This window comes from Stomoxys calcitrans, chromosome 3 (assembly GCF_963082655.1).
Source record: "Stomoxys calcitrans chromosome 3, idStoCalc2.1, whole genome shotgun sequence".
Classification (NCBI taxonomy): domain Eukaryota; kingdom Metazoa; phylum Arthropoda; class Insecta; order Diptera; family Muscidae; genus Stomoxys; species Stomoxys calcitrans.
In genome coordinates this window covers 66,117,109-66,143,904 of record NC_081554.1, presented here as the reverse complement: position 1 = coordinate 66,143,904, position 26,796 = coordinate 66,117,109, and the positions used below count along the sequence as shown (strand labels likewise).

At 40.3% G+C, this 26,796-nt stretch overlaps 3 protein-coding genes across 6 annotated transcripts; all 3 read right to left on the bottom strand.

The window, feature by feature from the left end:
• Window positions 1-633: 633 nt before the first annotated feature.
• On the bottom strand, window positions 634-14,721 carry LOC106081555 (ubiquitin-conjugating enzyme E2 E1). Of its 4 annotated transcripts, none has more exons than XM_059365197.1 (4): window positions 14,550-14,720; window positions 6,441-7,253; window positions 6,279-6,363; window positions 634-2,108 (listed from the first exon to the last, which is right to left on the bottom strand). In XM_059365197.1, exons 2-4 carry the CDS (start codon window positions 7,180-7,182, stop codon window positions 2,096-2,098), a joined length of 840 nt encoding a protein of 279 aa, XP_059221180.1. In that variant the 5' UTR covers window positions 7,183-7,253; window positions 14,550-14,720; the 3' UTR covers window positions 634-2,095. The 4 variants fall into 4 exon arrangements, with proteins under 4 accessions (XP_059221180.1, XP_059221181.1, XP_059221182.1 ...); XM_059365198.1 differs by lacking the exon at window positions 14,550-14,720 and adding an exon at window positions 14,460-14,543; XM_059365199.1 differs by lacking the exon at window positions 14,550-14,720 and adding an exon at window positions 13,811-13,982.
• A 3,840-nt stretch (window positions 14,722-18,561) lies between these two features.
• LOC106081540 (splicing factor C9orf78) lies at window positions 18,562-19,730 on the bottom strand. Its single transcript, XM_013243556.2, has 3 exons — window positions 19,511-19,730; window positions 18,828-19,450; window positions 18,562-18,767 (listed from the first exon to the last, which is right to left on the bottom strand). The coding sequence occupies exons 1-3, from the start codon at window positions 19,627-19,629 to the stop codon at window positions 18,601-18,603; spliced, it is 909 nt and encodes a 302-aa protein (XP_013099010.2). The 5' UTR covers window positions 19,630-19,730; the 3' UTR covers window positions 18,562-18,600.
• Window positions 19,731-24,051: 4,321 nt separating this feature from the next.
• Window positions 24,052-26,102, bottom strand: LOC106081538 (ribosome biogenesis protein WDR12 homolog). Its single transcript, XM_013243553.2, has 5 exons — window positions 25,856-26,102; window positions 25,113-25,791; window positions 24,811-25,057; window positions 24,511-24,643; window positions 24,052-24,437 (listed from the first exon to the last, which is right to left on the bottom strand). The coding sequence occupies exons 1-5, from the start codon at window positions 25,912-25,914 to the stop codon at window positions 24,266-24,268; spliced, it is 1,290 nt and encodes a 429-aa protein (XP_013099007.1). The 5' UTR covers window positions 25,915-26,102; the 3' UTR covers window positions 24,052-24,265.
• Window positions 26,103-26,796: the final 694 nt, after the last annotated feature.

Genomic DNA, 26,796 nt, shown 5'->3' with positions numbered 1-26,796 from the left:
TTGATTTGATACCGCCCATCTCAGAGAACACATGCTACTCGCCTATGCCGACGACATCGTGGGACGGTCACCGGAAGCAGTAACTGCAGCATTTGAAAGAATCCAAAGAGTATCGTTGAAGATGGGTCTGGCAGTAAATGTAGATAAGACGAAAAGGATAGTTTCATCTCCCAAAACACCTTGTACAACTGAGCAGATTGAGGCAAACACGGTGGTACACGCAAACCGGGAGGACCAAGAGCCCGAAGGAAAGATCATGTGGTGAGAGACACCTCGAAACTTGGTGTCAGAGATTTTAGAATGAGCGCAGAAGATTGAGGCGCTTGGAACGCTATTGTACGTTCGGCTAGTGGAACAAATGTTCTGCCATAGCCAAATAAGCAAAATGCCCCTCTCATGGCAGTGTGTTTGAAAAAAATTAAACTCTCATGGTATGTTTTTTTACACTTTTTTTATTTAAATTTTAAAAATTTGTTTTGTCAAATTTAGTTTTATTGAGAAATTGTTTTTACTTTGTTTTATAGATAATTTTTTTTTAATTATTTCTTTTTTTTATTATTATTATATTATTATCATTCTTGAAATTCGAAGAATATACAAAAAAGGAATAAAGCGATAATTTTGTTGTTTAGCAAACAAAAGCATACTAAAATAAAGTTTTAAAATTAATGAATTAAAAAAATATAAAGACTTTTTTTTAATGTGTGTATAAATATATTTTTGTTTTTTTTTTTTGTTTTTATATATAAAAAAAAATGTCATTTCCAAACTAGTCTTCGTTGATGATGCAGCATAAAACATCGTAGGAAGAGATGCTAAAATATATGCGTAAAAATAAAAAAAAGTAGAAGTCGATTGCAAACAAAAAAAAAATCATGAAACAAACATACAAAACTATAGAGGATGTTTTTTTTTTGACAAAGGAAGAAAAGATTTCGTTTTAAATAATCAATATAAAAAAAAGCTATGATGAATTATAATATTTATGTACTCGTATATATATATAGTTTATGGTTGTTTTGCATTTTCGTAAGAGATAATGTTTTTTTTTTTATTTTTTGGGGACTTGCTTGGTTATTAGTTTGTTTTATTTTTATTATAAGTTTTTTGTTTTTACTTAAAACTGTACATAAACTAAAACTATTTTGCTGCTTCCTTCAATGGGGGGAGAAAGGAGGGGAATATTCATAGAGAATTCTCGGTTGAATTGTGAGCCATGTTCTTATTTTGTGTGTTTAGCGTTAAACCAAAAAAAAAATTTTTTGTTGAGAGAATTAAACAAATAAATAGACAGATATACATAAATACAGACAATTTTTTTAAAGAGACATTTCCATCGAAAGGTGCCATAACGATTTTAGACAAAAAGAAACATAACTAAATATAAAAATTAATTTTTTGTTTTTAATTTTTATCTGATCTCAAGGGATCATATAGTCAGGCCTCTCAAAGTCGCCTTGGATTAACGAATTTACAACGCATTGAGGTTCTTTTCAAATGTTTCAAAAAAATTATGTGAAAAATGTTAAAAATTAAAATCTTGTTCCTAAAATAAAGCCAAAATGAAAGCCTTTTTCAGGGCTTTGTTTTTTAACATAGGCTTTTTTATATTCTTTCATTTTATATTTAAAAAAAAAAAAATAATTTTTTCTTGGTTTGTGTTATTATATATTTTTTATTATTATTTTTTTTTTTTTGTTTTAATAATTTGTTATCTCTTAATATATTTATAGTTTTCTTTTTGCAGTGTTGCGTATCATTTGTTATTTATTTTTTTAAATTTCTTCGTTTCTATTTGCAATTTTAATTCGTTTATTTTTACTCTTTCTTCTCGTTCTTACTCATTCAGATATTTTATTGAAATATGTAAAGATTTCTCTTATGGTTCTTGCTGCTTTCTTCTGTGGTTGCTGTAGTTATATAGTAGTTGGTTGCTTGATTTTTTTGTTGAGGGGGGAGGGGCAATTCTTTTGTTTCAGTGAGTTATCAATATTTGTAATGTTTTTGTTTTTTTTAATAAGTTTATGGTGTTATAATATTTGAGGTTCTCCTTACGACTACAACATACGTTAGATGATTTTATTAATTGAGTAAATCATGTTGCATACCTAAAAAATAAAGAGAAGACAATTTTATTTAAAAAAAATTGTAAAAAGGCATTAAGTTCGTCCGGGCCGAACTTTGGATACCCACCACCTCGGGTATATATGTAAACCACCTTTCATCAAAATCCGGTGAAAATTGCAAACCTTATGTCCCATAAGTACAAATCATTGTTCAATTGTGCATAGCAAAATATTGGTCTTTTTAGTAGCTATACCTAAAAATAAACCGATCTGAACCAAATACAACATGGATGTCGAAAAGCCTAACATAAGTTATTGTGTCAAAGTTCAGTGAAATCAGGTTATAAATGCTCCTTTCTTGGTGCCAAGACTTTAAATCGAGATATCGGTCTATATGACAGCTATATGCAAATCTTAATCGATCTAGACCAAATTGCAGAAATATGTGGAGGGGCTTAACTTAACTCTTTGTTCCAAATTTCGGCAACATCGGACAATAAATGCGCTTTTTATGGCCCCAAAACCTAAACCCGAGAGATCGGTCTATATGGCAGCTATATCCAAATCTTGACCGATCTGTGTCAAATTGCATAAGTATGTCAAGGCTTAACATAACTCACAGTCCCAAATTTCAGCAAAATCGGACAATAAATGCGCTTTTTATGGTCCCAAAACCTAAAACCGAGAGATCGGTCTATATGGCAGCTATATCCAAATCAAGACCGATCTGTGCCATATAGCAGAAGTATGTCTAGGGGCTTAACATAACTCAGTGTCCCAGCAAAATCGGATAGTAAATGTGGCCTTTATGCGCCCAAAACTTTAAATCAAGGGATCGGTCTATATGGCAGCTATAACCAAATCTGGACCGGTCAGGGCCAAATTGACGAAGGATGTCAAACGGCCTAACACAACTCACTGTACCGAATTTCGGCGAAATCGGATAATAAATGTGGCTTTTATGAGGCTAAGACCCTAAATCGGAGGATCGGTCTATATAGCAGCTATAACCAAATCTGAACCGATCTGGGCCAAACTGACGAAGGATGTCGAAGGGCCTAACACAACTGACTGCCCCAAATTTCAGCAAAATCGGATAATAAATGTGGCTTTAATGGGCCTAAGACCCTAAATCGGAGGATCGTCTGGGCCAAATTAAAAAAGGATATCGAAGGATCTAACACAACTCACTGTCCCAAATTTCAGCAAAATCGGATAATAAATGTGCCTTTTATGGGCCTAAGACCCTAAATCGGAGGATCGGTCTTTATGGCAGCTATATCCAATTCTGGACCGATCTGAACCAAATTGACGAAGGATGTCAAAGGGTCTGATACAACTCACTGTCTTAAATTTCAGCAAAATCGGATAATAAATGTGGCTTTTATGGGACTAAGACCCTAAATCGGTCGATCTTTCTATATGGGGGCTATATCAAGCTATAGTCCGATTTAGCCCATCTTCGAACGTAACCTGCTTATGGACAAAAAAAAGAACCAGTACAAAGTTTCAGCTCAATATCTCTATTTTTAAAGACTGTAGCGGGATTTCAACAGACAGACGGAAAGACAGACGGACATGTCTAGATCGTCTTAGATTTTTACGCTGATCAAGAATATATATACCTTATAGGGTCGGAAACGGATATTTCGATGTGTTGCAAACGGAATGACAAAATGAATATATCCCCATCCTTAGGTGGTGGGATAGCATGCTAAGTTCGGCCGGACCGAATCTTGGGAACCTCCACCATGGATTCTGCTTAAAATTTATACAAAATAAATTTAGTTGAAGGGCATAATTCTGTCAAACCAGCAAAACTTAAAGCTTCAAAGAACCGAACAAGAAAGGTCGAGAGCTTGCTTTACATGGGAGCTATATCAGGTTATGCACCGATTAGGACCGTACTCCGCACAGTCATAACAGAACAGAACATGCAAAATTTCAGCCAAATCGGACACAAATTGCGGTTTGTAAGAGCTCAAGAGGTACAATCGGGAGATCGGATTATATGGGAGGTATATCAGGTTATAAACTGATTCGGACCGTACTCGGCACAGTTGTTGGAAGTCATAACAGAACACCACATGCAAAATTTCAGTCAAATCGGACACAAATTGCCGCTTGTAAGAGCTCAAGAAGTAAAATCGGGAGATCGGTTTATATGGGAGCTATATCAGGTTATAAACCGATTCGGACCGTATTCGGCACAATCGTTGGAGGTCAAAACAGAACACCACATGCAAAATTGCAGTCAAATCGGACGAAAATTGCGGCTTGTAGGGGCTCAATAGGTCAAATCGGGAGATCGGTTTATATGGGAGCTATATAAGGTTATTGACCTATTCGGACCGTACTTGGCACAGGTGTTGGAAGTCATAACAGAACACTACGTTCAAAATTTCAACTAAATCGGACAAAAATTGCGACTTCCAGGGGCTCAAGAAGTCAAATCGAGAGATATGGGCAGTTGTTGGAAGGCATAACAGAACACTATATGCAAAATTTCAGTCAAATCGGACAAAAATTAGGGCTTGTGAGGGCTCAAGAAGTCAAATTGTCGTCCACTAAGCAATCTTTTCAACCTTGCTTACCGTGCGGGAGTTTTCCCGGTGCGTTGAAAGTTGCGAACGTTCAGCCCATCCCCAAAAAAAGGCGAGGCGAACAACCCTGCGAATTAGCGACGAATTGCGATATGCTCAGCGCTCTCCAAGGTTATGGAGAATATGGTTAACCACCATCTTGTCAGATACTTAGAGTTCAAATGGCTTCCGCAGAAATCGCTCTACGGGATACCTATTGGCATTTTTGCCGGAACGATGGAGTCCCTCTATCCACCAGTTTGGTGAGAGTAAGGTCGTGGCTCCGGATATCTCCAAGGCATTTTAGAGGGTCTGGCACGGTCTACTTTTATCAAAACTTGTCGCTTTTGGAGTCGGTAATAACTTCGTTCGATTTATATCGAGCTAAGTCAGAGATCGCACTATACGAGTTGTTGTAGATGGGTTCTCATCAGATGAGTACACATTAACCGCAGGTGTGCCACAAGGCTCTATCCTTTCCCCTTACCTTTTTCTTATTTTCATTGATGATCTATTGGGTCTGACTTCGAATCCAGTCTACTCATTTGCCGAAGACAGTAGTCTGTGTCATTCATATTCATTCGACCATACGCCCAGTCCTCAAGAGATGGTGGACAGGGGGCGCATTATGGATGAGACGCTCTCCCAAGATTTGTTGGCCATTTTCGAGTGGGTCAGAATGAACAGAGTAGACCTTAAGGCACAGAAGACGCAGTGCTGTTTCTTGTCTCACAAGCGATTCACAGACCAGTGGGTCAATCGAATGGTTGGTTATATTTCTGTATTTTTAAAGGCTGTTCAACAGACGGACAGACACACGGGCATCGTGAAATCGGACAGCCACACGGACATCGTGAAAATTTTATGACTATCAGAAAAATATGTCTATACTTTTTTGCTTCGGAAAATGATACATCGATGTATTGCAAACGTAATGGCAAAAATCCTATCCTATAATGCTGAGTATAACAAGCTATTTTTTTCTGTAAAAATGTCGACTTTTTGATAATAGAAAAAAATTCGAAAAGTCGGCTCTTTGATAATCGAAAAAGTCGACTTTTCAATTTCACTTTAGATCCCTCTTCCATCCCCGATCCTGTTTAACCTCTAATTCTTTAAGCAGGATCCATCCTCTACTGCCGAGTAGATACCATAGGCGAATGATTACTCTATTCTGGCAAAGTGGATTAACTTCGATGAGCTATGTGAAAGTATAAACCAATTATCTCCAAGATCTAAATGCAAAAGGGGCACAAACCTAGCAGAATTAACTACACCCCAAATATTGGGTTGCCCAAAAAGTAATTGCGGATTTTTTAAAAGAAAGTAAATGCGTTTTTAATAAAACTTAGAATGAACTTTAATCAAATATACTTTTTTTACACTTTTTTTCTAAAGCAAGCTAAAAGTAACAGCTGATAACTGACAAAAGAAAGAATGCAATTACAGAGTCACAAGCTGTGAACAAATTTGTCAACGCCGACTATATGAAAAATCCGCAATTACTTTTTGGGCAACCCAATAGCTGTGAATGGAAGATTTCTTTCAGCCTCAAAGGTGAAATTGAATTCTTTTTTATGTTTCAAAATTGTGCCCTTCTTTTTCAAAAAAAAAATATGTAAGTATTTACCTCTTTGTCCACAGTCTGGCAATTCTGTCATGTTCTTCCCGATTTTGTAAATATTGTGTGGCAATACTGCCTACCAGAGGATCGGCTGAAAATAAGCAAAAGCAAAAAAAAAAAAACAGTTATAACAGCAAATAAGAGATAATTTTAACATTCTTTACATACCAGGATTACAATCAGTCAGCAGGGAACAAATTGACAGCAATACCTTTGATATGGTCAATGCTGGAGACCAATTATCCTTGAGTATATCTAAGCAAATAACACCTTGACTATTGATGTTACAATGATAGATACGCGTACGGAACGTAACTTTAGGAGGTTTAAATGGATACTCTGGTGAAAAGTGAATATCCAGAAAGAATACTCCACCTTCATACACCGAACCGGGTGGTCCCAAAATTGTCGACACCCACTCGTACAGATTATCACCTTTGGGCCCGGCACTACAATTTGGCGGTGGATCTAGAGTGATTTCGGCAAGCTCTTTTTGTATGCGTTTAGCTGAAGTGCCCAAGGCTTTAGAAATTTTCGGATTAGGTTTGGGATCCTTGCGCGTTTCTTCACTTGTGGTAGCGGCAGCAGCCGCAGGGCCTGAGGATGAACCACCGCCGCCGCCACCAACCGCAGAATTTGTGGAGCCAGTGCCACCAGAACCCGAAGCTGGCAAAGAACCAGACTGTAAAGTGTTACCATTGCGACCACGTATTGCAGCAGCAGCGGCAGCAGCAGCCGCTGCAACACCAGCTACGGCTGCATTAGATGTTGAATTATTTGTGGCAGACATATTGCTATTGGCAGTGCCGGGAGGCGATGAATTAGTTGCAACAAGACCTACTGAGGGTGCAGCTGAACCAGTACTGTTAGTTGTCGCTGTGCCACCACTAGTAGTTGTCGACGATGACATAGTGGTTTTTCCTCTCTTAAAATGTGGATGTTACCTCTCTCAAAATGAAAGCCTTCGTAGGAGACGATGACCTAAAAGAAAAGTATATATGAATCAATATATATATGAAGGCATGTGTTTTCTATTCTGTTTTTTATGTTTTAATATTTAGTACAAATCGCACACCAATCACCATAAAAGAGTAAAAGGAAGCCCCATATATAAAGTTCTTGAAGAACGCTTTCTATTTATTGTTATAGAAAAAACCGACTGTATCTACCCTTAAGTAAGCATCACCCGAAAACCCCAGGGTACATTGTGTTTGTCTTGTCATTCATCTAATCACTCATCTATCGCAGAAGATGTCTTTTGGTCCCCAGAAACATCAGAAGAACGGCTAAACTCAATATTTTTATACCCTCCACCATAGGATTGGGGGTATACTAATTTCGTCATTCTGTTTATAACTACTCGAAATATTCTTCTGAGACCCCATAAAGTATATACATTCTTGATCGTCGCGACATTTTATGTCGATCTAGCCATGTCCATCCGTCTGTCTGTCGAAAGCACTCTAACTTCCGAAGGAGTAAAACTAGCCGCTTGAAATTTTGCACAAATACTTCTTATTGGTGTAGGTCGGTTGGTATTGTAAATGGGCCACATCGGTCCATGTTTTGATATAGCTGCCATATAAACCGATCTTGGGTTTTGACTTCTTGAGCCTCTAGAGTGCGCAATTCTTATCCGATTGGATTGCAATTTTGCACAACGTGTTTTGTTATGATATCCAACAATTATGCCAAGTACGGTTTAAATCGGCCCATAACCTGATATAGCTGCCATATAAACCGATCTTGGGTCTTGACTTCTTGAGCCTCTAGAGCGCGCAATTCTTATCCGATTGGAATGAAATTTTGCACGACGTGTTTTGTTATGATATTTAATAACTGTGTTAAGTATGGTTCAAATCGGGTGATAGCCTGATATAGCTGCCATATAAACCGATCTTGGGTTTTGACTTCTTGAGCCTCTAACGTGCGCAATTATTATCCGATTTGCCTGAAATTTTCTACGACGGAACCTCTTATGACCATCAACAAACGTGTTTAGTATGGTATTGCCCGATACAGCTCCCATATAAATCGATCTCTCTATTTTATATCTTGAGCCCCCAAAGGGCGCAATTCTTATTCGAATTGGCTGACATTTTACACCGGACCATATCTTGATATCGCTCTAATAGCAGAGCAAATCTTTTCTTATATCCTTTTTGCCTAAGAAGAGATGCCGGGAAAAGAACTCGACAAATGCGATCCATGGTGGAGGGTACATAAGATTCGGCCCGGCCGAACTTAGCACGCTTTTACTTGTTATCAATTATAAAACTTTTATAGATCCCAGATCCCTCGTGTTGGGGACACGAATCCTCTAGAAATCTGACAAAGGTTACGTTAGATTTCTGGGCATGCGAAAAGCAACCTAGGTTGCTAGACTCTTCACTCTGAGATTATATGTTCATCACGTTTACTCTTAAAAAGGGTAGAAGTGAACAAAAGACAAAGAAATGCAGACAGGCGTACATCTAGAATGATGCAGAACAGCAGAAACGATGTTGTTATTGTTTTTGTTGTTGTTGCTGTGTTGTACACTGAGACGGCAGCCCTTGCCGATGAAGGAATCCATCGGGTCAATCCGGTACGGTACGTACAACCGGCTGCCATAAGATTGTTTTTCTTGTAGCAGTGTGTTATACACTGAGGCGGCAGCCCTTGCCGATGAAGAAGTCCATCGGGTCAATCCGGTATGCACAACCGGCTGCCATGGGATTGGCAGAAACGATAGAAGGAAAACAATGCAAAAGAGAAAAAAGTAGGAAAACTCAGTTATCCCGAGCACCATACAGGTTGAAACCTTGAGGTACGGTGTGTGGTGTTCATCGCTGTCTCGAGAAAAGCTACCGGGCGCGTCCATAGGTTTATTATACTATATGACTAAGGCGAGTTATTGGCGCCTATATAACCAATGGCCGCCCTGTTCCCACGGCGATTGGTTCTTTGGAACGGAACGAGCTTGCTCACATACAGAAGCTTGATAAAGATCGCCACCTCCACATGAAAATCTGACTACAACAATAACAACAAGGAAACTGTTGGACCATGGACAAACTTTCACCGTGGCTCAGGCAGCCATCTTAGACCAGGCATGGAAAGAGCTTTTAGCCCATTATCCTGCGTCTTCTCACCAAAATTGCGGGGATGTGATACAAAATTGCTTGAAAGTCTTTTTCTTTACACATGCGCTGTAAATTAAAGACTCTCCCCTACGGCGAAGACATGACTTTGCTATAACCAGAGAAAACTGCTATCAGCAGTTTGATACCATGCTTTCTCAACCCCAGGATCAGTGAAGTCCTGTTCCTCGAATTTCACGGTCTCAAGGCTTTGCCAACCTGCAATCAACGACGAAAGCATATGGATCCCAAAATCGACTTTCGATGGTGGTATTTATTCCCAAGTCGGGCAAGGAAAGTAATGCGACGCCAAAGGCCTATAGACTTATAAGCCTCACGTCCTTTCTACTCAAAACCATGGAACGTATTGTGGACACCATGATAAAGAGTAGGACATGCAGCGAACTGTTCAAATACAAACAACATGCCTATGTCAAGGGAAGGTCGGTGGAGACTACCCTGCACGAGGTTATGCATAAAATAGAAGAATCCTTCTATGCTAAGACGTATACATTGGCGGCATGCAATGACATCGAGGGAGCTTTTAACAATGCGCAAGACACGCCACAGGGGGGCATTTTATCGCCACTCCATGGGTGACCAACATAAATGACCTATTACGGATGCTGACTTAGGAGAGATTTGAACCCGTCTGCAACGCAGACGATGTTATAATACTTCTAAGGTAAGGACTCGAACCAGCTATGCAGAAGATACGAAAGGGTCTGGCATATGACTGGGCTAGACCCAGAGGTCTCAATGTTAACCCAGAGAGGACTGAAATATACCTGTTCACGAGGAAGACTAAGCTGGGCCAATTACCGGGCCTCAATAAGACGATTTCGATATCTGACAAGCTCAAATACTGAGGTGTGATCTTGGACAAGAAACTAAATTGGAAGTGGAAGGCTCACAGATGTTGGGCACTATGTAGACGGGCCGTAGGCTCGAAATGGGGCCTGAATCGGAGGAAAGTCCACTGGCTCTACAGGAGCGTGATTAGATCAATACTTACTTACGCCTCAGTAGTTTGGCGGACTTCTATGTAGAAATTGTTAAAAAAGAAAAGAGAATTTGCATTGAGAATGTTTGGTGAAAAATGTATAAGATTTACAGGGTGTTTAAGTTTTCATGGACGTCTGCCCGTATACCCGACTCTGCCCGTATCCGGCGCTACGTCAAAGACATGACATGACAGTGACATCCTCGGCCTCAAGGACTTGCCATCCTGAAAGCAATAACGACTGCCCGCAGTGGATGGGTACACTGATTACGTAGAACGATCTGCTATTTACAGCGATCCTATTCCTCATCGTCCGCCTCGTTCTCCGTCACCCCTTGATGTCCAGAACCCCGCAGAACAGCCTTGTCCATTAGCATATATGTCTTCAGGAGGTTTAGAAGTGGCTTCGTTCACGACAGTGTTTAGGATCTTGCAACATCTATCGTTGATTTTACCAGAGCAAGTTTGTCCGTTTTCTAGTTTTTTGTACAATCTCAGAACGCATGAAGTTACTATGCCTAGAATCTTCGTGAAAATTTCACGGCGTAGATATTCTTCTGACAAACCTTCACATTTCCAATCTGAAATTGATGCCTACACCAGACGATTTCCTTAACACGTCAACCTTTGTCAGACCCTTCCCCTCTCGTAAAGATGACTTCAACGTTTGCAGGTAAAACGTAGCAGGTGCAGGCTTGCCCGCCTGTAATATGCTTCTTCTCACGACCGAAATAGGTTAGATTAAGTTAATGTGACAGTCTGCCATCAGACTCACTTAGACGTTTTCGTCCATTGTGATACCACAGGAACAGTTCACACCACTGAACCATCCAGATCGCTGTAAAAAGCCCAATAACATGCGAATGTTCACATCCACTGGCAACATTCAGTCTGTCAGCATGTTTTCCGTTCAAACAGGGACCTGTCATGACGGACACAATGACTGAGACTTCTGTTCTAGCCAGTGACAGCTAAGCGGTAGACCTATGCAAGTCTAGATTAGACCACATAATTCTGGTATGCTCACAGCCCCTCCTTTGTGACCATCTATCATTCGTTACCCTTCAGGCCTAATGCTGAAGACTAAGTTTACATGTCGCCAAAGGCATACCCACAGATTCCAGTTTACCTATAATGTGTACGGTAGCTTCTAGTCTCGCAATCTCGTCCGCTTTACAATTCCCTGGGATATCTCTGTGGTCTGGCATGCGGAACAGGTGAATATTGAACAGTTCAGCCATCTCTTTAAGAGATCTGCGACTGTCGAGAGCGGTTTTTGAGTTCAGAAATAAGTTTTACAGTGATTTAATGGCTGTCTGGCTATCTGAGAAGATATTTATGCCAGTTGTCGTTATGACATTGTCTTAGCCAGAATCTGCCCCTTGATACACACTGCAGTGGTCGGGTAACCTTCTTGATATGACCAGTTCTACTTTTTCAGAGTACACCCCAAAGACCACCTAGTCGTCTAGATTGGAACCATCCGCGAAGAAGTCTATGTAGCTGCTATTACCAGGGATATCGTAGTTCCAATCAGTTCTATCAGGAATAGTGGTACAGTACTTTTTATCAAAAAGCGACTCTGGCAGGTTGTAATCCACACTGCCTGGAACATCGGGCATTGTACCAAGGAACATCGGACATTGTATCACGACCTCAATAGACATCGTAAATGTCCTTTGGACACTGTCCATATCCCTACTTGACAACTTTTTTCTTCACAGTCATCTTTCGAGGAGCATTGAGAACGCCGTTTGGATGGACGAGGCAAAAACTCCGAAAAGTCTGAGCTGGTACATTTCCCAAGCAGGCGATAGCTGGGTGGTTTTAGGGAAACATCCTAGATGCTTCGGTAGAGACCTCCGCAGGATAATGCTTGGCCGGAAACAGTGCACTGGGTGTTTAAGGCTGCGGGTCGGTTGATTCTCACCTATGGATGTTTTGTCTGGTGTAAGGCTCTGGTTGGTTATTGCCTCCGCAAATTGTTCGACAAGGTACAGAGTATCAAGGAGAAGCTAAACTCAAGGGGGCAAGTAGTGCCACCGGGTAGACTGTGAATATAGCATTTGTTGGGGCAAGGAAGATCACCTTTAGACTGGAATGCCACTGATGCTAACCTGAAGTTTTTCGAACTTTTATCATTACTTCACTCCCTTGTTGGCAGATTGGACCCCGTTTTCATAGATAGGGAGCTCTGGACATTAATCATACCCCCTAATCCTTCTACATACACGGATGGGTCTTTATGGATTGAGCTACGGAGCAGGAGTTTGCATTAAGTTCTTAAGAGTCAAGGAGTCATATAGGTCCCTAGATAGATTCAGCTTCTTTTAGGCGACCCAACAGACACACACAATGTGGACAATCTAAACTCGCTTAAAGCTCTGGCGTCGGGACATGAAAGATTGATATGGGGATGTAAAAAATCGTCTTCTAAACATGAGGAAGGCTATCAGGCTTATTTGAGTCACGGGCCATCGTGCGTTTCCACGAAATGAAGCCCCTGTTGTTGTTGTAGCTGAGGCGGCAGCTCTTGCCAATGAAGGACTGCATCGGGTCAACCAATCCCAAGGCAGCCGGTTGTACGTACCGGATTGACCCGATGAAGTCCTTCATCGGCAAGGGCTGCCGCCTCAGTGTACAACGCACTGCTACAACAACAACAGCCATCGGGTCAATTCGGTACGTACAACCGGTTGCCATAGGATTAAACCCTCTCCTGTACAACCTACTAGATTTCCGTCGCTTTCGACGAGGATCACCATAAGCCCAACACTTTCTACGTGGGGCATGGGCTGATAGTCAAGGCCCTGTTGCTGGTGCATAGACCCGGTGTCGAGTTATCTACTTCTACTATCTTGCACCCTACTGCGGTGGGACTCTATCTACACTCGTTTTATTCTTCTAACACAAAGGACCTAAGGTCTCCGAGTGAAGCGGCTAGCGATAAAGATTGCTAGGTAAGGAGAATTACAAAAATTCCAAACATTTCCAAATACCATAAGAAAATCGAGCAGGTATATTTAAACATCGTTTGATGTCCATTTTAGTAAAGCCTGCTATGGCATTAACCTTGTCATTCGAGTTGAGGTTAGGATAGTTTCTCTATAAAGAAAATCGAAGCATAGTTTTAGGCATTAATAAAACAACCTACAAAGTGCTGAGCCATAAAAGGATTGACAAATAAAAAACACAAATAAAAACAAGAAACCCAAAAAATGGGTTTTCAAAAATGCAATATAGCATCAGTCCTATTAGTTTCCCATTATTGGTATTTGAATCCAAGCCCTAGACAAGCTAATCGCACAGATAATCTTTATGACCACAATCCAGAACAAAGCGTTAATAAACGTTTATGATGAAATAAATCCCTTGGAAAATAAAAAAATTCTGAACACCGACGTCGTTCTTACTTAAGCGGCCATTTTGGGTATTAAAACACTGCAAAAACAGAGCACAGCACGAAACAGAAGTAGCAATAGCAACGCACATCAGAGAATATCAGACAACCAGCAACAACAACAAAAGAAGCATACTACGAAATTAAACACACTCTCGGTCACAAAAGCAGTAGAAAAGAAGAGCTGGGCAGAAAAAAGTTACGGCAATAAGAAGTGTGTTGTACAAAATATACACAAATAGAAAAAATAAAAGAAATTTTTATGGCAATTCAATGGGAAAATGCAATTTTTCCAAATGCAAAAGGATTTGTGCAACGATGTTGGCAGCAAACAAAATTGTGGGAATATTAGGAATGGCCACCACCACCATCAACGTTACTGCCGCCGCAAGCTAAATCAATTTTTCACTTGAAGTTCTTTGTGCTGCGTTGTTGTTTGTGGTCGAGTCGCTACTGCCTGCTCACACATTTCGGCGAAATTTCAGTATAACAGAATTGCCGTTTTTCTGCAATTACTTAAGCACCTTAAAAGCACAACACAAATCTTTAACGAATTATACGAAACTGTAACATTTTTCAATGCTTGGCATTGAAAATTTCCAATGAAAATCGTTTTCTATTATATTTTCTTTTCTCTGCCCTCACACACAAAGCCGTCTTACCGTGCCGATCGGATTATACACTTCACAACTTTTGATGGCAATTTAATCGGTAGCCTTTTTCTTTGATATAGAAATATTCCCACAGCTTACTTTTTACAATTCCCTTGGAGCGAATATCACAATTATGGCGTTGCTTATACTTATATATGCGTTTTGTTCTTTCGTTTAAATTATTAAAAATTATAATTATTTTACTCTTCTCTGCCGACAACTTTTTAAAACGCTTTGATTTTTCGCAAAAACAGTAGTCGGCAGAGATCTATGCCGCCGGCACTTGACAATTCCGGCGGGGAAAATAAAGCCAATGAAACGACGTCCACAAATTCGATTCGACTTTGAAATGCAATTGAGACTGCGCTATGGGGTGTTCATACTTGAACATTTATCGACGGATTTTATGGGTATTATCAAGATAGATTCATTTACGGATAGTGGCATGACATAATTAGCAGGTAGTTTACCGTAAACAGCTGAGTAACATATTTTTTGTCGCAAAGTGCACTATCTGTCAACGAGTTTTGGTTTTGTGTATATTTAAGTTAAGAACTATTGCACACACAAACAACGAAAAATAGCACGAACTACTAACATACTCAAAATCAGAGTTGCACCAATTACTGATTTTGACAGATAGTGCACTCAATACATTGTTGTTGGGCAACTGCCATTACCTGTAAATGAATATATATTGGGCAGTGGCAGTTGCCCAACAACAAAATATTGAGAGCATTTTATGTCAAAATCAGTGGTTAGTGCAACTCTGATTTCGAGTATGTTACTAGTTCGCGCTATTTTTCGTTGTTTGTGGGTGCAATAGTTCCTAACTAAAACCAAAAACCACAACTAAAACTCGTCGTCAGATAGTGCACTTCGCGACAAAACAAATTGCAAAACAAAAACAGGTTTCATATGAACCGTTAAAAAAGAAAGCTCATTGGGCACGCTTATGAATTAGGTCGATCCAGTGGTAAACAAAATTGTACAACTCTGCTTTAGCAGTTTCAGTATTTCGCGGTATTTTATGCAAAATAAATGTTCATCCGGTCGGTCAAGATTTATTTAGTGAATTAAAGTGTCTAAACGTGTTATAGTGAAAAGAAAATGTGGTTTGGAAAATGCTCTTAAAGAGTTTATTGTTGTTGGCAATTTGAAGAACACGGTAATGGCTATTTAAAGTATGCACCTGTGCATAGTAAATATTTGTGTTGCCTGTTCTATTTAGTCCAATAAGAAAATGTAAATTTTGTATCCTGAGGAGAAAATCTAAATAAGGCATCAAGGGGATATATTAGTGTCAATAAAAAGTAAGTTATTTTTGAATTTACTACCTATTAGTCTAATTAATTTACCAAAGTGGTATCAGTAGGCATTCGTTACAATCATCATATCTTATCAATGTAAAATAGAGTTAACGGAACTTTGTATGTATGAATGTAGTGTTCTTGTTGTAGCAGTGTGTTGTCCACTGAGGCGGCAGCCATTGCCGATGATGGAGAGATGTTCAAACGCTCAAAGTTATCTAATGTAGTATAATTTAAATGGGGAAACACGATACTGAAATTTAAAACGCGCTGTGGTAAGCCGTGCAAATGTAATTTTGAGGTAGACAGGGCGATGTCTTAGCTAAGAGGTGTTGAGTTAATGAGTCATGCAAAGTGGTCCTCCGATGATTCTTATTGGTATGTAGCAGGAATAGTAGCAATATCATTTTATTGAATCTTTATGAACAACAATATGCTCTCATCAGTCAAAGTTACTTCCAGTCAACAAAAGTATCCCAGAATGATAATAAAAATGCATTCCAGGAACAGGGGCAAACTTCTCACATATCAATGAGTGCATTCCGATTCAAATTTAAGCTCTATGATAGGTGACCTCCTTTTTATACCTGAATCCGAGCGGCATGGCGCAGTGCGACCTCTTCGGGGAGAAGTTTTTACATGGCAAAGCACCTCACAAATATCGCTAGCATTAGGAAGGAAGAAGCGGAAGCCTGTGTCTTGTATCCGCAATGGCATGGTAGTGTCTCTTACTATTCCACATCACCGTTTTCGCAAACCGGTTTGATCCATCTATTTGGGACCCGGCCAGTCTCGACCTCACATGACGTGCTGGCATGACTGTCCAGGAATATCGTAGTTGTTGTTGTAGCAGTGTTGTACAATGAGACGGCAGCCCTTGCCGATGTAGGACTTCATCGGGTTAATCCGGTACGTACAACCGGCTGCCATTGGATTGCGGTATATCGTGATATTCTGTTTTAGTTGTACCCAAATTTGTATGTGGAGGTGGCCATCCTTGTCAAGCTCCATAGGTGAGCAACTCGTTCCGATCCTTACGACCGATCGCCGCGGGAACATTACAGTCATTGGTTATTTAAAGGCGCCAGTAACTCGCTTTGTCATATCGAGTAAGATAGACACTCAGAGCCGGTGCCGACCGGCCTCTCACTAAGACTCTCCACTCGATACCGCTAATTACCCGCGACTGTAGTTGCAGCTACTCCGTATAGGGAGCATCCCACGATCCGCAAACTGTGGACGCGCCCGGTAGCTCCCAGTTGTGCTTTTCGTAATGACGATGAACACCACACAAATCGGAACTGAAGGTTCCATCCCGTGTGGTGCTCATAGTCATCCCTTGCAGGGATCGTAATATTCTGATCAACATGCAGTGGAACAAATTTATATATGCCTGATTGCTGCTCTACGAACTGCGACGGTTTCCCATTCCCTCGGTCTGAGGGTGATCTTCGTTGATGCACATCCATCCTGTAAGTACAAAGTCATTAGATCGAGTAAGACATTCAGTGCTTCATCGAGGCGCTCCTCTTTACACCGAGATTAGCTCCGCAGCGGTACCCTGTAAATTTTTTAGCAATCCTTGGAGGCCACTGCTGCACAGAGCCTGATGCCAGACAAGACATCCGAGATTAGCACCGCAGCGGTACCCCGTACATTTTTTAGGAATCCTTGGAGTCCACAGCTGCTGCCAGACAAGGCATCCATAGGTGGTATTCGTCCGAACCACCGCCTTAAACATTCCCGACTCCTACCTTTTGCATCACGAAAAGAGTAGACGTTGACATTCTTTCGCCGAACCACGTTGACGTTCTTTCCCGAATCCAATCTATTGTCAAGAATAACTTCTTGATCGAGCGGAAAATTTTGTCCCTCCAAACCAACCCCTCAAATCGCCAACCTTTTTGTGTTTTAATTCTACCTGCTCATTGTTTCTGGGGTTTATCCCAAGCACATAGGTCATCGCCCATTAAACCACCTTAAACGAGGCTGGAAATAGTAGAGATACAACGACCATCGACCCCTGTTATATCGATTGAAAAGTCAGCTGTATCGAGAGTGGGCAGGCGGAACCGGATCTTGCTTGAAAAATGAGTGCCTACGATGCTCGATACGACAAGACTAGTTATTGCCGCCTTTAAATAACCAATGAACACAACGTTCCCACGGCGATCGGTACTATGAACCGAAACGAGCATGCGTACCTATAGGAGCTTGACGAGGATCGCCACATTCACATGCCAATGTGGATACAACAACAAAAACATGGGCTTTAACTTTCAGCTCCGAGATTCGTGGTGTTCATCTTTAACACGAAAAGCTTTGCTGGGAGCTACCGGGTGCGTTCCCGTTTTGCGGATAGTGGAATGCTCCATACGGAGTAACTGCAATTGCAGTCGCGTACACTCCGCGGTATTGAGTAGAGAGGCTCAGTGAGAGGCCGAGCGGCACCGGCTCTTGCCTATGATGCTCGATATGACTAGGCGAGTTATTGGCGCCTTTAAGTAACCAATGGCCATCACGCTCCTGCGTTGATCGGTACCATGGACCGGAAATAGCTTGCTCTCCTATAGGAGTATGACGAGGATCGCTTCCTCCACATGCAAATGTGGCTAAAAAGACAACAACACCATCTACGCAGGCAAATACGTATACTTTTTCTTCCATAAAAGACCTGGGCATCACATTGTTAACCAATAGGTTATTAAATTCCATACTGTATTATGGTATTGGTATTGCTCTAGTCTCAATCTTCTTAATCGAGCACTCTACAAGTATCCCTAAAATTAGTAACGTTTAAATTGTTTCTTAAATTTATCATTTATTATTTGTTTCTAAAATTAGTAACGTTTAAATTGTTTCTTAAATTTATCATAATGGTAGTTGTCTGTGGCGCGTTTAACACCGTTGGCCCCAACCTGATTATTGGGATTTGCATTTGGATCGTCACCAGTTTTCCACTGATTGTAACGTCGTTTTTGGTGGTCATTGTTTTCCTCAATATTAACTAAAATACAAGTAAAACCATTAAGTTTAAAGAGCTTACGACTTCCCATTGATAACTTACATCGATTATGCTGCATAAAGTTGACAGCCATGTTGGTGGGTACAAATTGCGAGGGTCCATCCTTTTTGTTTTTCTGATTCTGCAGTAACTTTTGTTTGGCCTCTTCGGTCGCTTCGATGTTTTTGATTTTTGCCTCGATGCCCAAATCTACTTCAGGTATGCCATTTAACATTTGATTGGACAACATCTCCTCCGAACGATGTGATGAGGATTGTCTCAAGTGATCAGGCAACGCATAGAGTGCAGCTTCCTCAGGGGTTAGATATTTTTGTGCGTCTGCGATTGTTTCGTTTTCTGCTGTTTGCTGCTGTGACAGACCTTTGCGCTTTTGCAATTCCTGCTCTATGTACTTCATCATTTCCTCGTCTTCGTCACGTTTATTGGTTTCAGCTGAGAATTTGGTACCAATTCCCACATCATAGGCATCATCTTCGGCTTCTTTCATACTACCCGATTTTAGGGCATGCATGTTAACCAGACCACCAGTTTTCACGTTAAAAGGGTCTTTAATGGTGATTTCCTCTTCGGGAGCTAATTTCTTGCCCAATGCAAGGCCAACTACACTTACGCCATGGGGCCTTTCGCGTAGTTTTTGTCTTTCTTTGATTTCGGCCAATGAGAGTCTGTAAGTGTTAATGGTGATGTAGCAAGAGATGGCTTTCAACTTGAACTTTACTACTTACGGCTCTTCAGAGGGTTCATTATCATCCGAGTTCCGTCTTTGCCTTAAATTTTTCCGTGATTTCTTTTTGAAAACAATTTTCTCCTCATTTTCTGGTTTAACTTCTTCATTTTCTAGCATTGTTTTTGAGATGAATTCTCTATTTTTGTTTAAAAATATCTTCTTTAGACCAATTTCTATTTGCAAATATTTTTGTTTTGTTTTGTAAACATTAGGAGTATTCGCTTGATATAGCCAAACTGTCAAATATGATATATTAAGAGTGGCCATATGTTTCTTTGAATTCAAAATAAACACACATGGCAAAGTTATTAACCCATTAACGCCAGACCTGATTTTGATGAAATATCGTATATTAATTATTTAGAACATTTTAAATTTAAATAAATGTACATTTTAAAAAACTTTTTAATAAAAATAAAAAAATTAAAAATTTTGAAAAATTTTATTTTCTAAGCCACTATTTTTTTTTACAACAAAAAATCTCTTTCTTCATTTTTTATGACCATTTAGGTAAGAAAAGTGTATTTTATAGAATTTGACATAAAACCACAACTGTTTTGTTTTAAATAAATATCTTATTTGTAGTTTGTTTTATAGGACAACGTGTAATTAATACTACAAGCTTATGTGATGAGAAAACTTAGTCTCTAATGGGTTAATAAATTTGCCGCAACTTTTCGCAATCCATTATTTTAATAATTTAACTCGTCATTTCTTCTTCATATCGCAGAATCAGTCAAACAGACATTACCAGAGAAGTTGATCAGTTGTTAGGTGCGGTCCACAATGGCCACCATCTGGCGCTTAGGACCAGCTCACCCCGACCCAGCCTGGCGATTGGCGTTTTGGGGCGTCTTCCTTTTGGTCTCATCCCCAGTGGGAATTTTGTCACCTGAAATGCCCCTTTCAACCGACACCTGCCGGATAGAGCTGACAAATTATCGATGATTGATAGTTTCACTATCGATACTATCGGTAAAGTAAAATTTGTTGAAAACTGTGCAAAAATAAGCTTTTCTTCTCTATGGAGGTTGCAATTTTCATCATGGGCTAATATTTTGTACAATAATTTCAATGATGGATTGGTTGTTGTTATTGTAGCCACATGTCTGTATGTGGAGGTGGCGATCCTCGTCTAGCTCCTATAGACGACCAAGCTCGTAACGGTCCAAAGGAAAGATCGCGGCGGGAACATAATGGCCATTGGTTATTTAAATGCGCCAATAACTCACCTCAAAGGCACTCAGTATTTATGCATGAGACAGTGCCGCCCGGACTTTCACTGAAACTCTCCGCTCGATACCGCTGTTTGTCTGCGACTGCAATTGCAGCTACTCCGTATGGAGCATTCCATTTGTGGACGCGCCCGTTAGCTGACAGCTTAGCTTGTCGTGATAACAATTAACTCCATACAGATCGGAGCTTAAAGTTCCAGGAGCTTAGCTTCTCGTGATAACAATAAACTCCATACAGATCGGAGCTTAAAGTTCCAGCCTGTGTGGTGCTCATAGTTATCCTGTACCGGGCATTGATTGGTTTTATTCAGTCTGTGTATTGATATTGCTCCTATATAAAATGATCTCCAGACCTCTCCAATGACCTCTTGCTGTGTTTTATTTTAGTCCTATCCAGTGCAATATTGTAGTGGGTAGTTATCGATAACATGCAATAACAGATAATAAGAAATGATTAATGGTGATTTGCACTACATGTCTCTTCTTTGACGATGGCTGTTTCTCCTCGGTTGATATATTTCTTTTCACAGGTGTGTGACGAGTTAGATTTTAAGAAAGAAGGTGTCTTCCAGACGCCTTCTACCTATTGGCAATTAACTTAGTCTTCACTGGTGCGGGATCACTGGCCGTAGCTTGGGCGTCTCCTAACCGCCTGGGAACCCCTTGTCAGATGTGCCACCACATTTTGCTTTCTTCGATTTCACCAGTGGTAGGAGAGTTCCAAACCATTTTTTCAGCGCTCTTCGACTGAGCTATGGGCGACAAAACAACCGCCCCCGATCGTCTACAAAAAAGGAAGGCTCAGTAAGCTCGACTTTTTTCAACGCTTGGAAAAGTCCTATCGTGACGAAGAAGCGTTTTCCAGTTGAGCATAATTAGCTCCCTATCCGTCTGTGTAATGTCGCTCTGGTTCTTGCCCATTTATCTCCGTAAATAAGAGCATGATCGATTTTGGGCATCCTTTGCTTTCTTGGCCTTTGCTTTCGGACTACTTGGCGAGGTATTATGACTCGATTTATAGAGATCAAGCACATCCTGTATTGCCTAGCCTGGAATCACCGGCTTCATATCGCTGGAAAGCCTCCTGGTCGATTTTTGACCCCATCTCATCTGAGATGGCGTATGCCCCGGTGCGGTGTTTTATATGGATTCAAACGTAGGGGAGTCCAGATTTGTTCGTAGTTGTTGTAGCCACATTTATATTTGGAAGTGGCGATCATTCTCCTATAAGTGAGTAAGCTCTTTCCGATCCGTAAAACCGATTGTACCGGGAAAGTCATAGCCATTATTTCATTGGCCATTGAAATAATGGCGCATATGATTCACCTTGTCATATCGATCATCATGGACACTTAGTATTTAAGCAAGAGCTGGTGCCGCTCAGTCTCACGGAGAATCTCCAAACGATACCGCTGTATGTCCGCGATAGCAATTACTGCTATTCCGGGAGGGACATTCCACCATCCGTAACCTGTGGACGTGCCCGGTAGCTACCAGCTAAACTCCACGTGATAACGATCAACGCCACTCAGATCAAAGATGTAGCAGGTGCTGAAGGTTATCCCGTGCAGGGTACTGTGTCCTTTTTTCTCCGATAAGGCGGCTGGAATCACTGTAGTTTCTAAATCCTCTACAGACAAGGTTAGGTCGTCCTTTGAACCTGCAGAAATACTCTTCTTTCTGAGTCCAATGTAAGACCCATCATTAGTCGTCTTTCTAGCTCGCTGTATTGCTCGGCTAGCTTCCTATTCCGCGTCTCAAGGTCCTCTATCACGGGTAGTTTTTCTCCTTGCATCTCACTTATGCGAGATTGAGTAAAGTTGGATTCAGATTATATGACGGATGAACAGCAGACAGGGTAAGAAGTGAACCATCAAATTTTTTCTTAGCAGACGAACTAATCGGAGGTACACAACCACCTTGGTGGTCTCAACAGCACAATATTCCTTCCCTCGATCAATCGATTACCTTCGGCTTTGTTGTTGTACTGCGTCAAGAACAATTACTTGCTGAGGCGCCCAGGTATCCGCAAGGTACCCTTCGAATATAGTCAGTTACCCCCGACTACAAGCCATGGAACGTCAATGAGCACGCAATCGCATAACACCCTGACGTTGTGGGAAAACTTTTACAGTAGAGTCGCTACTGTAGCATAGTCAGAATCAGAATGTTGAGGAATCTGGCTGCCTTAATTGGTGGTTTCTTAAAATACTTAAGTGTCTGAATTGTTGGTTGTTTTGAAGCAGCAGATATACTGAAGGGAAACAGCTATCTGCTCCGAGCTTAACTCGCCAGATATCTATTAAAAAACAAGAATAATCTGATCAGAGTTGAATAAACGTGACAATCGGGTGTCGAATGGCGCGTAGCCTCTACCTTTATATGGAGTTATGTTAAGTAAGGTTGATGAAGATGAGTTGGAATGATAGAGAACCGTTTAATGACTTCCCTGCAATTGCATGAGAAGGAACAGGATTATGTGTGAACACTTTATTTCGTGCCTAGACTACCTTCTGGAGATATAGTAGTTGGTTTCTTCGGTCATTTAAATAGGTGTTTGGTGTCATGGGATCCTGTGTTGCATGCAGGGAAGATATTGGGGCTGGTATCGTCTAACCTTGAGGGATATGACTTTAGTTTGATCCGGACTTTAAGATCCGGATGGTATAATACACTACACATATTGCTCAAGGTTAGACGTTACTTGGATCTCTTTCAAAAGCCGGAGCAGTGTGGTTAGGCATAACTATATTTTTTACTGTAAATACCTATCTTTTGCACAATACGCTTGATTTGTAGGCCATGGGAAGAGCGCTGCAGTGCATACAACAAACCAACAACACAACCAATATCTAGGGAAATCGAATAATTGCACTCTGCTGACTATTCTTCATCTGTGGAGTAGTGTCAGTATAAACCAAACGCATCATACAGTCGAATTTTTTACTTCATTCCCGCTTCTGACTGCCTTCATTTGCTGACAGTACAGTCTTACTTCATCTTATCAAATTTTTCTACGACATATGCATTTCTTTTGATCAAATAGGATAGTAAGTCCACTCTTTACATGTCTAATAATTCAAATCCGAATATCGTTTAATATAAGAGTTATTTAAGGTTAGAATAAGATTTGGGCTATATATGGTACGAACAGAAGTCACACGCAAAATTTAATTAAAATCAGATAATAATGGCGAAATCTAGGGGTCTTAGACCAATATTTCGAGGCATTGCGCCAAAGTTCATATGTCTTCCACAATTAATATGGTGGAAGATATAAATAATTACTGAAAATCCAATCATCTGCAATGGTTAAAAATGTAAAGGTTACGTCCATTTATTTTTGTTTTAACAGTATTGCATGTTGTATTTAAAAAAAACGTGTATCTTAGGGCATTAATATAGATTAGACTGCAATCATTTCATTAAGGAGTAAATATTTTCCCGGAAAATATTTCTAGTAATTTGTAATTCATGGTGGTAGTTCAAAGACAGTACAAGTCAATGAAGTATGTTTATCATTTACTTGTATCCATTTTGGTATCCGAATTAGAAGTTACAGCTTTACGGGACTTATAAACACGAACGGTATTGTCGGCACCACCAGAGACTATATACTTGGGATTGGACCAATCAATGTCCAAGACCTTATCACCATGGCCAATTAAATCGTACAAAGGGGCTTTGGGACTAGAATTGAAAAACAAAAAAGAAGTACAATTGTTAAAAAAAAACCTCTATAAAATGTTAAGTTCAATAATACCTGCGACAATCCCACAATTTATTTTGGTTATCATATGAACCCGATACAAACAGATATTCATCTGTGGTTGACCACTCAATAGTTTCCACCCATTGTTGATGGCCCAGGTAGGTATTGCGTACCACGGAACCCTCTGCAAATTAAGAAATGTTTAAATAGGAAAAATTGTGGTTGTTATAGCAGTGTGTTGCACACAGAGGCGGCTGCCCTTGCCGATGAAGGATTCATTGGGTCAAACCGGTACGTACTACCGGCTGCCATGGGATTGAAGGAAATTTTGTGATGGGGTTCTATACTTACGACTTGTTCTGGGATCATAAAGCCTTATATTTTTATCTGCCGATGCTGTGACTATAAGACGATTAAGATTCGAGTAACTGGCATCAAATATGGATTTGTTGGTGGCAATTTCGGTTTTTATGCCTTCCATATTTAAATCCCAGACCTTCATGGTATGATCCCAGCTGCTTGTGAGCAATGTGTCATTGTCCATCCATTGAACCGCCGAAATGCATTCACGGTGTCCTTGTAGTGTCATTTTGGGAGTCTGTAAGAGTAGAGATTAATATTTTACCATTTTAGTATAGAATTCTTCAACTTACTCTTGTGGAACCAGCATCAAGTTTTGCCTTTTTGGAAGAACCATCAACAGCTTCATTGATTTCTGAAGACCAGATTTTCAACATGGTATCCCAAGATCCAGTGGCAAATTTCTCTTTATCGGGACTAACATCAACGCAGTCAATGCCCCTCTCATGACCTTTGCAAACTGAAACACATTCCACCGAGTTTGTTTCCACAACCCATTCCCATAGCATTGCAGTTTGGTCTTGTGAGCAAGAGACAAATTTTCCCCTTTCATTGTCCAGCGAAACCCAGGCTACAGCCTTTATGGGCATCGAGTGGCCGGGTATAGTTAATACATGTTTGCCTTTGATAGTCCAAATGTTTAAAGTATTGTCATAGCATCCTGTCAAAACCCATTTGCCGCTTGTTTTTACCGCCGACACCCAATCATCATGCAGCAGACAATCTTGAGGTTCAGGTGCTGGGAATCTTTCTACATATTCAATCTCAATGGCATCCTCAAAAGATATTGCCTTCTCACGCAAATGGTCACATAGTCGCCCTCTAAGGTACTCATCGAAAACCAAGAAGTCAAACTCCACTGTTTTGTGTTCATCTGCTGAGGTTTGTGTGAGGAGAGTGTTGACAAAAGTGTTTAATTCGGTGGTGGTTACTGTAGCATCTATGGAATAGGGAACATCGGGAACACCATAACTATGGAGAGTAAGAAGAACACCATTAACATTTCCCATGAAAACAGTACCACAATTGCACTTACTGTTCCTGTTTTGTCTTCAAATGCACTTGAACTTGTCCTTCTCCATTTTCGGCTTCCATCTTTTTGTTTAAAAATTAAAGAATTTTCCTATTACGCTACTCTGAGATCACTATCTCGGTTTCCTTTATATTTCTTTAAAGTCTTCCTTCAATTATTTGTAGGAATTTCAAGGAATTTTATTTAAAATCACGTTAGTCAAATGTTTTTTTTTTCTTTCGGCTTTTATAAACACGTTCAGAAATCACTACCACATGTCAGATAGTGGCGGTGTTGCCATATGTCATAACATGCAAAGAGAATAGAGTGACTTACTTTAAATATGGTAGACCATCTGTTAACAATGCAGATGGCATTGGATATAATGTTATCTTTTGTTTGTGTGATATGCAGCTGTGCACCAAAGCACATCTGGCGTTTGGTTAAATGGTTTTTTGTCTTGTTTATGGATATATTGTTGTTGTTGTTATATGTTGACTTGCAAAAATTGACTTTCAACAACAAATTCGTACTTTCGGTCACTGAGATTCAAAATAAATTGTTGTAGGCAAACTAACAAATTTCATCGTCGCTTTTTCGACAAAATTTGTTGCTTTTAGAAGTTATTTTTATCTGCGTATGATGTCGAACGCACAAATCGGACTCAATGATGTCGAACGTACAGATCAGACTCAGGTATGGTCGACCGTGACAAATGCTTTTGACAAGTCGTGAGCAATGAGGACAGTACGTTAATGAGGCCGTTTCGCCATCAGACCGCGGTCGATGTATGTGGTGATAGCTGTAAGTGTTGTTGTAGTGTTATGCATTTTACGGAATCCGTTGTTGTTGCAGTGTGTTCTACACTGAGGTGGCAACCCTTGCCGATGAAGGACTTTATCGGGTCAACCCGGTACGTACAACCGGCTGTCTTGGGATGATGATCCGTTTTGATAATTTGCTGG